Source organism: Solanum stenotomum, chromosome 3, assembly GCF_019186545.1.
Source record: "Solanum stenotomum isolate F172 chromosome 3, ASM1918654v1, whole genome shotgun sequence".
NCBI classification, from domain to species: domain Eukaryota; kingdom Viridiplantae; phylum Streptophyta; class Magnoliopsida; order Solanales; family Solanaceae; genus Solanum; species Solanum stenotomum.
The window spans coordinates 60,769,734-60,781,734 of NC_064284.1; the positions used below are offsets into that span (position 1 = coordinate 60,769,734).

At 32.3% G+C, this 12,001-nt stretch overlaps 2 protein-coding genes across 2 annotated transcripts; both read right to left on the reverse strand.

The window, feature by feature from the left end:
• Nucleotides 1-596: 596 nt before the first annotated feature.
• Nucleotides 597-1,907, reverse strand: LOC125859121 (uncharacterized). Its single transcript, XM_049538843.1, has 2 exons — nucleotides 1,821-1,907; nucleotides 597-1,052 (listed from the first exon to the last, which is right to left on the reverse strand). Exons 1-2 carry the CDS (start codon nucleotides 1,905-1,907, stop codon nucleotides 597-599), a joined length of 543 nt encoding a protein of 180 aa, XP_049394800.1.
• A 3,658-nt stretch (nucleotides 1,908-5,565) lies between these two features.
• On the reverse strand, nucleotides 5,566-6,081 carry LOC125859122 (uncharacterized). Its single transcript, XM_049538844.1, has one exon. The coding sequence runs from the start codon at nucleotides 6,079-6,081 to the stop codon at nucleotides 5,566-5,568; it is 516 nt and encodes a 171-aa protein (XP_049394801.1).
• Nucleotides 6,082-12,001: the final 5,920 nt, after the last annotated feature.

Genomic DNA, 12,001 nt, shown 5'->3' on the forward strand with positions numbered 1-12,001 from the left:
TCTCCTTTAGCATTGTCCCCAAATCTTACAAATCCTCTATCGATCTTTTTGATGGTTTTAAAGTTTTCTTTCTTTCCGCACATATGCATGGAGCATCGATTATCAAGTACCCACATTCCCTTTTTGTAGGTTTTCATAGATTGCTTCTCACTTGTTTCACCTAGTGCCATGAAACATAGATTGGCTATTTCATCATGATCATCGTCGGTTGTTTCTCCTTGATCCCATGCTCTGAGACTCTTAGGGTCCTCATTTCTTCGATTGTTTCTTCTTCTCCATTCTGGGCAATTTTGTTTGATGTGTCCTGGTTTTCCACAGTAGTAGTAGCGATCATCATTTCTTTTGAAATCATTGTTCTTAAAGTCCTGTTGAGGTCTCTGTCCTCTTTGTCTAAGCATTTGTCTCACTCTTCGATTTATAAGAGCCATTCCTTCGTCTTGATTTTCATCGACTTCTTCTCCAATTTCAGATGCCTCAGCTGTAAATGCCACAGTTTTCTTTTTATCATCTTTATTGTACCTGTTGATATGATTTTGTTCATAGGCCATCAAGTGGCCTCGAAGTTCATCGTATGTCATTTTCTGTAGATCTCTATCTTAAAGAATGGCAGCCGTAGTTTCCCAAGCTTTAAGAAGACTTTTAACAAGTTTTCTTACTTGAAGTTCATTTGAATACACCATTCCAAATGATTTGAGTTCGCAGACAATTTTACTGAATCTTGAGAACATAGTTTCTACATTTTCATCTTCGGCCATTTTGAACAATTTATATTCATTTACTAGTGAACTGATCTGAGCCTCCTTCACCTTGGTGGTTCCTTCATAAGTCACTTCTAGTTTGTCCCACATTTCTTTTGCAGTTTCACATGTTGATATCTTGTCATATTCAGCTCCGCTCACTGCACAATATAACAAACTTATAGCTCTAACATTAGTTTGAATTACCTCTTGCTGCTCCTTAGTGATGTCAAATGATTCAAGATTAAATGGTTTTTCAGTGCCATCTTTGTCAGTCAGTCCAGGAATAGGCTTTGGGCCCTTCTTGATCACTATCTATGCTTGGTGATCATTCAAAGAGACAAAGATTTTGAATCTGTTTTTCCAGTGAGAGTAATGTTGTCCATTGAAGTATGGTGGTCGATGTGAAGAATGTCCATCTTGAAGTAGGGCACCATGAATCTGATAATGTGCCATTGGATCTTTGCTCCTTGTGTGGTTAAACACTTAAAAGGTGAGACCTGCTTTGCTACCAATTGAAAGTCAAGAGGGGAGGGGGGGGTGAATTAAAATTTTCTTTAGTCAACTTCCTGTAATGGCCAGTCAACTCACCTGCATGTTAGTAGAATAAATAAACAATAATAATAATTTGCAGTAAGTAAATAACACAAAGTATTTTTATACTGGTTCGAATCACCGATGTGGTGCCTAGTCCAGTCCCTTTGGGTTACAAGGATTTTCTTAAGAGCTTGTTGAGAATTTGAGTGTTACATAATGTTATAATTAAGATCCCTGTCTGATATGCAAATCAGAGCTTCTTCTTCGACACAACCTCTACCTGTATAACCTACACTCAGATCTTTCTTTTTCTTTTCTTTTCAATTGTTCACTCAAGTGTGTACAAAGTTTTATGATAGATAAATGAAGATTACAATATAAGTTCAAGTGAAGTGCGTAATTTCAACTGTTGGTCTAAGTTTTCTTTTATATGTGAATAGTGTGATGGTCTTTTAGCTCTAACAGGAAAACCCAAGGGAGTTTCCTTCAATCAAGGATTTGTAATGTTTCCTTGATTGAGAATCTTGGATCCTTGATTTAATCTGCCTTGAAACAAATGTTGATGTAGAATCCTTTGCTGATCTTCTTTTGATCCTGCCTGCTGTCTTGAGCCTTCTGTTTTGCAGCTGTCATCTTTCCTGATCAGTTCCATAATCAATGTGAATTGCTTGTTGTCCTGATTGATTGCCTGGTGCTGTTTTCCTTTCTGAAATGATGGCTGATTGAATCAATCTTTTAGATTGATTGTGTGTTGATCCATTTCTATGGTTGCCGCAGATTGTGAGTCAATCTATTCCTTGATTGGTGTGATCCTTATGATGGCTGATTGAATCAATCTTTTAGATTGATTGTGTTGATCCATTTCCATGGTTGTTGCAGATTGTGAGCCAATCTATTCCTTGATTGGTGCGATCCTTTAGATTTGATTTGGTCAATCTATTTGCATGGTTTGCTCGTGTCACTCAGTCTTTTTGGTGAAGCTGGTGATCTTCGTGTTTCTTCTCTTGATTTCCTGCGATGTGAATTCAACTTGTCATTATTCAGAATATCATAAGTTAACATGTTTGATTTTCATTTTGACCAATAATCGATCCAAACTGACCTATGAACACCCATAGGCACTAAAAGAAATTAATTAAGATATTTAGTTTCGACTAGAACTCTATTTTCAAGAGAAACGAAGGCTGTTTGGAACAATTTTTCGACGATACAAGTCAATGCAAAACTTTTGTGTTGTAACATTTACACGATTTATCGTATAATTCTTTCAAACGAAAGATTTGACTTTAAAATATGATTAATTATACTAAATTATCCTATAAAATGACTCAATTTTGGATGCACCAAGGCTATTACTCCAAATAAAAAAAAAACAAATTAAATTAAAAAAAAAAAACCTCAATATTTAAATTAAACATCAACATAATTTGATTTGACTTTTTTTAAGCAATATTAAATATCTAAAAATATTTAGCGTAATTAACTGCTAAAAATATTAAATTTTGAAAAAACTATAAATTATACACTAGATTCCAGTATACTTTTATTTGAACGGAAAAGGGTCAAGAATACCCCTGACCTATTGGAAAAGGTTCAAAAATATCTTTCATCCATCTTTTGGTCTAAAAATACCCTCCACTTTTGCTTTTGGTTCAAAATTACTCCATCCACCTTTTGGTCTAAAAACACCCTCAACCCAAATTGAATTGACTTTTTTTTTACTTGTTATCTAATTCTTTTTATTTGTTTTAATGATAATATTTTATTTATTCAAATTCGTAATATTAGTTCATCCCAAAATATTTAAATTATTTAAGTCTAACTATATTTAAAATAAAATATTAAATTTGTTATGTTGTCAATATTTTTAGTAACAGGGAATAAAGGAAAAAGACAAAATTTGACTAATTATTACGTAGCTAATATTTAGGGTTTTAGATATGATTAGTAACCGTAAATAAGAAACAAAAAATATTTTCTTTCTTTTTCAAAATTTCGTGATGGGTGGTGTCCTTATATTGGATCACTGATTGTAAATAGGGAAAAATGAGTTTTTTTTAAAAAAATTATCATTATCATCATCATTGTTATTTTGGGTCAATGACAACGGTAAATAAGACATAAAAAAGGGGGTCTTGTTTTGTCAAATTTTGTCGTAAGAATTTTTTTAAAATTTTAAATATAATTAGACTTAATAAGTTTTTAATATTTGAGATGAACTAATATTAAGAATTTGAATAAATAAAAATTTATCTTTCAAAACAACTAATAAGTAAAAGAATTTAATTCAATTGAATTTGAGTTGAGAGTATTTTTAGACCAAAAGGTGGAAGGAGAAGTATTTTTTGAACCAAAAATACCAATGGAGGATATTTTTAGACCAAAAAGTGGATGAAGGGTATTTTTAAACCCTTTCCAATAGGTCAGAGATATTCTTGATCCTTTTCCGTTATTTAAATGATAGAGTAGAGTTGTCAATATGGGCTAGCCCACCCCATCCGGGCTAACCCATACAGACTTTGACATTTTACGGGTCAGGCAAGGCTAATCCATTTTTTGTGTGGGCCAGAAAATGGTCGGCCCAACCCACAAGTACGTGGGCTACAGGCTTGCCGGCCCTGCCCACTTTTTTAAAAGTTATACATTTTTTTATAATTATTAAATTAAATTATAAATTAAAAATATTATCATAAATATGAACAAAACAATATTACATGGTGTTAATGTTACTACTTGTTAATCAAATTCACAAATAAAATTATCTTTATAATATTTATTAAGTTTTTTTCAAGTAAAAATATAAATATCTAAATAGAAATATTAACCTAATTGTTTTGCAATGATCACAATGAAGCACAAAAAATATGACAATATTCCAACCATAAAAAAGTAAAAAATAAACTCCTTAAAAAATCATGAAATTATGGCGTATCTAATACTTTATGAAACCTATGGCGTAGCTAACACTCATGATCATCTTCATCAATCATATCTGAATCAACTTGTGGGAAGGTTGTCTTAACATCTTCATTTCCATCTGCAATTTATATGCGGTGTCAATTAGTTATATATTAAAAAATAACTAGATTGAGAATTATAATATTTAAATGTACACAAAAATATATTACCAGTTTGAGAAAAACCATGTAACCAGTTTCGAGTAGCAACAAGTATTTGGACATTTTCATGGTGGATGCAACTTCTATACTTGGTGATTTCCTAAAAACCTTTAAATAGATTTTGAGTTTGGATCTCTTTAATTTTAAATTTTAATATTATATTATATTTTTTAATTAATTTTTATTGGCCCACGGGTAGGTCCGACCTATATTTCTCAAGCCCCCAAATCAGCAGGCTTATTCAGGCCAAGCTAAATTTTTTTTTTTAAAGTGGGCTCCAAAATATTTAGCCCAGTCTTACAGGCCGGTCCAACATGCCTAGCCCATATTGACGGCTCTATGATAGAGTGGTTGGCCACTGACACTTTCTTTTTGTTATCCCTAAAAAATATTCCAATTATACAACTATCACTATATTCTATGATTGGTAACGCGCAAAATCTGTTTACATTATATTATAAATTTAATTACACTTATATTCTTCAAATATTGATATATTTTAATTTTTGTTAAAGAATATTTTATCAGGCATACTTAATCTTGGATTTATTAAATTGGATGTTTTGACCTTTTAACATATGAAAAAATAAAAGTGCTAGTATATTTTTCTTATTGTTTTAAATAATTTAACAGTTAATGATCCGTTAAAGCTGTCAGAAGCAAAACCTTATAGGAGTATTTCTTTTGGAAAAAATATTATAATTATTCCAAAACAATTAGAAAGAGATCTTTTAACGAGAGAAAAAAAAATACTTTAATTAATTAAAGAACAAATAAATTTAACCAAACTTCACAAAGAATTAAAATTAAAACCCATTATTATTTCAAAAGATACAAATTTCCCACAATAATTTGTTTGTGAAATAAAAAAAGAAACACAAAGTTTCTTATACATCTTTTTCTTGCATCAAAGAGTATATCTCAATCACAAACAAAAAAAACTATATCCTAAAAATTCATAGACCACTTGAATGAATGAATAACAACTTGCGCTGCTCAGACTTTTCAAAAATAATACCAAGTTCGTGTTGAATTCTCAAAAAATATTAGAAATGATATGACACTCGTGTCAAATTCTTCAAAAATATATTATTTTGGAGAATCTGACATGTATTCGTCAGCATTAGCATTTTTTGAAGAGTCTGAGCAACATACTGAATAGGAACAAATCTTCATCTTGAAGGTTCTTCAACTATAGTTTCAAGCAATGGCTTCTTTGATCTACACATTGACAACATTTTCTTGAATTCTGGTGTAGAAAACTCTTCAATATCATCCAATTTCAACTTTGGCAAATCAATTTTGTCATCAAATTTTGGTTCCTCTGTATACTCTGGCAAGATTTTGACTCTTCCAAAAGACACTTTTTTAGAAACAGAGTTAGCAGTTAGGAATAATGCACCTAAATCTGCTGCTGACACAAATGAATTCAATCTTTTCATTGGGAACATAACATACACATTGGCAATTTCAAGATCCTCGTCAGCATTTAACGCAGAAAATCTCTTACCAATATGTAAAGACCTCGAGTTAACGATGAAAAAATTAGGTGTTTCCAGCATGATCTCAGCTGCTTTGACTTGTTGATGTACGTTTCGAATTTCGCCATTTGGGAAAATGACCTTAGTTGATCTTGATTGTTTGTTGCCTCCTTGTACTAATAATGTGCAAGACACATAGTTACCCATTACGAATTGGATTTAGAGCCTGTTCGAATGGACTTATAGCTTAGGACTACGAAAGTGCTTAAAAGCACTTTTAAAAAAAGTCAATTCAAACAGGCTCTTCGTGCTTATGAAGTTGTAGTTAGTTGGAGGAAAAACCTTTAGAGTTGAGAAGAAATTTTCCAAAACTAGTATGAGTATTAGAAGGTGCAAATGAAATTTTCTTCAAATAAGGAAGAGAAATATTTTAAGATGAATATGTACTCTTGGTTTTTTTTATGTTTTGGGATTGAGAAAATGAAAGAAATATCCTATATTATATGTAGTACTAAATGAAGGGAATGTTGGTTATAAAAGGATAAAAATGTGGAATAATATATTTATTATTATTGTTATTATTAGTAGAGAGGCCAGTTGTAAAAAGAAAGAATAAAGTGTTGGGGGTATGTATATAAACCAAATTTGACAACTTGACATGTTTGTGCTGACTGTCATGAATACGCGTTTTGGTGAAGTGGGGTTTTATTTACATGGATTTGATTAAGCTCTCATTTGTTTAAACTTTAAAGGATTACAATGTGGGAAATCGAACATTCATTAAGGTGGGAGTTCAGGTAGCCAACCAATTGAGCTACTAAAATTCTACTTATTAAGATATTTGAATTTGTACATACAGATTTAATATAGAAAAATTAACTTAAATATGTCATTAAACTTTGAATTTTTTATTTATTTATGTCATTTGTTAATAGTTGAGTTTAATCATATCATTTCCGTTACAAATAGGGTCTATCAATGCTATTTTTAACTGTGTTTTGTAGTTTTGCAAAATCATTTTTCCACGCGATCTCTTATAAGAGGCTTATTGTCACACTCCGAATCTACACCTTGTACGTGGTTGACACTTGAAATCATTCTGACCCAAGTGAATCGTTGGCCTGACATGTTATAACATTGAACACTGTATAATGCGGAAATTTAGATTTATAGTAATGGACTAAGCTATTGAATACTGAAGTAATCTTTTATTAATAAAGCACACTAAAATATTATCTAAGCAAAAGTTTGAAATAGAATTGAGGCTATTAATGTCTATAACTCATGACTGTGTTTAATGAAACCTCTAAAATAACTGAACTAAAAAGTTTATTGGGACAAGATATCGGACTGCCTGGAAGCTAATACAATTGAACTAAATAAAACCTGTTGAATTATAACTGAATTCCTCGGAGTGCAAGGAGGACTCACCACAAGCTGAAAGTACAGGAACTTAGTGAAACGTCCAGACGCAAATCTGAAACAGATGCTGAAATCTACGTCATAAAACGATGTAGCACAAAGTAGCATCAATACATGTAATGTATTGGTATGCAAAATAATGACTAAGAACAACAATTATATAACAGATGAAAGAACCATAAATCTAAGCATGAGTAATACACAAACGATAACTGAATGACCGAGACATAGTATTTTAAAAATTGTTCACTGAAATGAAAGTCATAAAAATAAAATCTTTTAATTGAAAACATATGTTATGCACTAAACTGGTTATTTTTACTAAGTTGCTGAAATATGCATTTGAAACATGAAGAGATACGTATTCAAAACACCTCTAAATTAAACTTGGAGCGATTTAATAGTTTCATCTCTCAACTATTGACAACCTTAAAAATACCCTTCTACTTGACTAATTGAACTTAAATATACTCCTGATCTTGAATATATATATGAATATTAAGTCTATTATTTTTTCAACATCTGAATTCTTTTTAAATAAATAAATATATAATTTAATAAACTACTAAATTAATCAAATATCGTATCAATAATATATCTTGTAAAAGTTATACGACAATTGGTGGTGGCGATGCTAATGGTGATGGTTGTTGGTCTCAATTAAGATTGTTGTTGGCTAATGGTGATGTTGTGGTAGTAACTAGTGGTGACGGCTAATCATTATAGTAAACGATAGTAATAGCTAAAGTGATGGTCAATGATGACGGGAGGATGATAGTAATTGTGGGTGTTGGTAATGATTGTAAATATTGATCAGTATTGGTATCAATTAATTATAATAATTGATAGTAATAATGGTTGTGGCTAAAGAAGTGAAGATAGTAATTGTGGATGGTTACTGCGATAGTTGATAGTAATGAGCGCATGACAATAACAATAGTTGATAGTGGTTGGTGATGGCACTAGTGATAGATGGATATGGATTGCTAAACCGTTATTATTGTAGAAATATTTAAATAGCTATTTCAATAACATTAAATTTTTATTACAAATCTTATTCATTTAATTTTATTCAAATTCATTGAGTAATTGTTATATAGGGAAAAAAAAGCAGACATTATAGCCAGGATCTAAGCAATTAACAGTCATACCTAAAAAAACATAGACTTAATTTCAGATATGAATAATTAAATTAAAACATCTATTAAGTGTAAATAATTAAAATAGAAAGATTAATCATCAATGGTTTTCTGTTTATTGCGTGTGGAGCCCTATCTTTTATTTGCTTATGAAAAAAATAAAAAGCACTACCGAATTTCCAAAAGAATATTAAGTATATATATATTCACGGTATGTGAAATTTTTTTTGTAAAATTACGCACTTATATTGTTAATATTAATACAAATAAATGTTTGTGATAAATATTAATTTCGTAACTTACCAAATATTACAAATTAAATTACTGTAAAAATGTAATAAGATTTTACATTTACATATAATTTTAATCTTTTTCAAAATAGATACATATGGTAGGAATTATAGGAATACATTGGATTTAGATCGTAATTACGGGTGTTCACAATTTGGTTAAAAGGCAGATTAATTAAAATTGAAATAAATCAAGCGTTATTTTGGTTTTGATTTTGGCATAATACATATATAAATTGATATGTTCTTTAATTTGATTTTATATGACATTTACATCGTTTAATTTGGGTGTGCACAAGTAGACACTTAAATTTGTATAAGTTGAACAAGTAAACACACGTCCTATGTGGCGCCGTATGTGGCCATTCACACCCTATGTGAGTCCTACATGTATGATGTCACGTAGGGCACATATACCTACTTATTCAACTTTATATAAGCTTAAATGTCTACTTGTGCATATTCAAAATTGAAAGAAATAACTATCAACTGAAACCACATTAAAATATTTTGAATAACATAAATATCAACTGAAACCAAATTAAAATGTATATTTATGTATTATGTCCATTTCTTTTATAAATGTTAAAATAATATTGCAGGAATTTATTTCAAAACTGGTTTTGATAGTGTATTTCCTTGAAGAATTAAGTCTCAAACTATTATTGTTAGCAGAATCCTTCTAGAATTTACAAAGTTATTAAAATTAGAATATGTCACGACCCAGACCGTCGTGATTGACACCCACACTAATCCTCCGGTGAGAGAACCATTACTGCAACCCAAATCTAACAATTTAACCAAATACTATGCATTTAAAGATACAAAAGCATGTTTAAATGACAATAAAAATGGAGTTCCCATAACCTCCAAAGGTTTAAACAATTAACTAACCAAACTAATGCGGAAATTCAGCCCCTAGAACCTGAAAGTCATTGTACCAAAACTCTACTAATGACAAGTCTAAAATCAAGGGGTACAACCCTGAAACTAAACAATACCTTAAACAAATAGTCTGAGTCCGAAAAGAGTGGACTTAAACAAGACAGATCCATGGCAGCCTGAAAGAACTGGCTCACCCTTGAATCCGGTCATGCTCAATAGTCACCTAGTTGAAGTCTATCAATAGTCGCCTGAAGATGTGATATACTCAACAAAGAACAAGCAAGTTCATTATCAGTACACAACCACTGTGTACTGGTAGGATCACGCGGCTATCCCAATAAGTGAAACACATGCAAGTAACCACAATATTATAAAACAAGCATATATCAAACATATACAATATTAGTCATCTTTTCAGGATCAATGTAACATTCCACGTTCTCAATAATACACATTGGTTATCATTTTAGAGCAACAAATAGTCTTTCAACCTCAACCACCATTAGATATGAATGTGATCATCACAAGTAGATACACAACACAATTCAATGGTCATCTCACGGAACCCAAACCCAAACTGTTAGAGTACCGGTTTGTAGTACCCGATCCAATGTTTATGCCAGAACGTGGCAACCGATCCCATATTTATGCCGGAACGTGGCAATCGATCCCATATTTATGCCAGAACATGGCAACCGATCCATGTTAGTATGTCGGAACGTAACACCCGATCCATTCAACAAACCACAATCACAATTACAATCACAATCTATATTCTCACAATCATACAACAAAAGGTGATTCATGTCATACACTTATTCAATTATCCTCATTTACAATTAGGGTGATCAATAATGCAACATTCGCATAACATATATCACACCAACATGAAATCACAACCATCACCTATCTCAAATCCAAGCTTAAATCCCTTAAGACACTTGAATCTTCCCTTTCCGGATACTTTCCACTTGTTCTAGGTCTACAAACAACAATTTATACGCAATGGTCAACAATCAAATGTTTAATTATCTGGATTGTAACGAACTCAATAACCCTAGACTAAACCCATGATCCCCACACCCAGATTGGGGCTTTTCCACCATAATTCCCAGATCAAAACCCTCCCCCATCGATAATTACCCAAGAAACTAAGTTCTACGGATCGAAACACGGATTCGGGGAGTGAAAACCTTACCTTTAACCTAAAGAATGGTGAAAAGCGCTCAATAACTCGTCGTCTCCTAGCTCTCAAAGTCTAAAAGTGCAGAATAAAACGTTTTTGGGATTTTATTTCCTACTTAAGTCGCGTCTGTCCTGCTACAGTGGGACCCATCCCGCTATAACGACATCCATCTAGCTACAGCGGTGCACAGAGGCAGAATGTTGGAATTTGAATTCCAAGCCCCCATTTCACAACACACCTTCATCCCCTGACACTCAAAACGTACCTGTTCACGCTAAGATCAGTTTCGGGAGTTCTATTTGCCCGAATTCAATTTCGTAAAGTCGTACGGGTTCCTTAACGTCTTAGCTATCTACTCATATGATCAAAATCATAATTAGATCACCCAATTGTTACCATATTTCTCTAGACTTGCCTGACTCCGATTTCATACAAATCTGAACTAGGCTAGGAAATTCCAAGTTACTACTCAAAAGTTTTCTAGCCCCAATTCTTTCCCAGTGGCTTTTCCCTAACGATGGAATCAAGTCGTTACAATAGATACCAATTTACCCATCACTCGTCCCCGAGTGATCAACTAGGAAAGTCTGGCTAAAGTAAGGGTAGAGTAGTATCTGAATCTTCGAATTACTGGGGATACTTGTCTCGCATGCCCTTCTTACCGAATCTCATTACCCCCTAAGGGTTTCATATCTCCAACCTCAAACCAACCAATTGAATACCTACACATCCTCCCTTACAATGCCTTAATGAAGTCATCTCAATACTCGAGTGATAAATATTGTTGTATGTAAACTTAACTAACAACAAAAACGATTCCCAACAACCACCAAAGTTGATCGTACATGATAAAATTCCACGTCAATACTCGCTACAAATAGAAGTGAACCTGAACCAACCAACACACACTCATAATACCCAACCAATCATAGTTCTTATCAACATCTCCATCTCACAACCCAATTTCCCATGAGCTTAAGTTATAAACATTTGATCTTTAAACATTAGATACTCATAAAGGGATATGTCCAAGCATACAAGCCCTCTAACCACACTATCGAATGCTGGATTTAGCAATTGTAGATTACCTCTTAAGAACAGTAAAATTGGACCCAATGATCCCCACATTCAACCACACATAATCAATACATGACTTTGACGACTAGATGAATGTTAAGATTGTCGGACAACCATAGATTACGCAG

Excerpts from the sequence above, each read along its gene's own strand:
- LOC125859121 (XM_049538843.1), bottom strand. The coding sequence starts at position 1,907 with ATGACAGCTGCAAAACAGAAGGCTCAAGACAGCAGGCAGGATCAAAAG. Across the intron at positions 1,053-1,820 it reads ACATCAACATTTGTTTCAAG|ATAGTGATCAAGAAGGGCCC; the intron begins GCAGATTAAATC and ends CACCAAGCATAG.
- LOC125859122 (XM_049538844.1), bottom strand. The coding sequence starts at position 6,081 with ATGGGTAACTATGTGTCTTGCACATTATTAGTACAAGGAGGCAACAAA.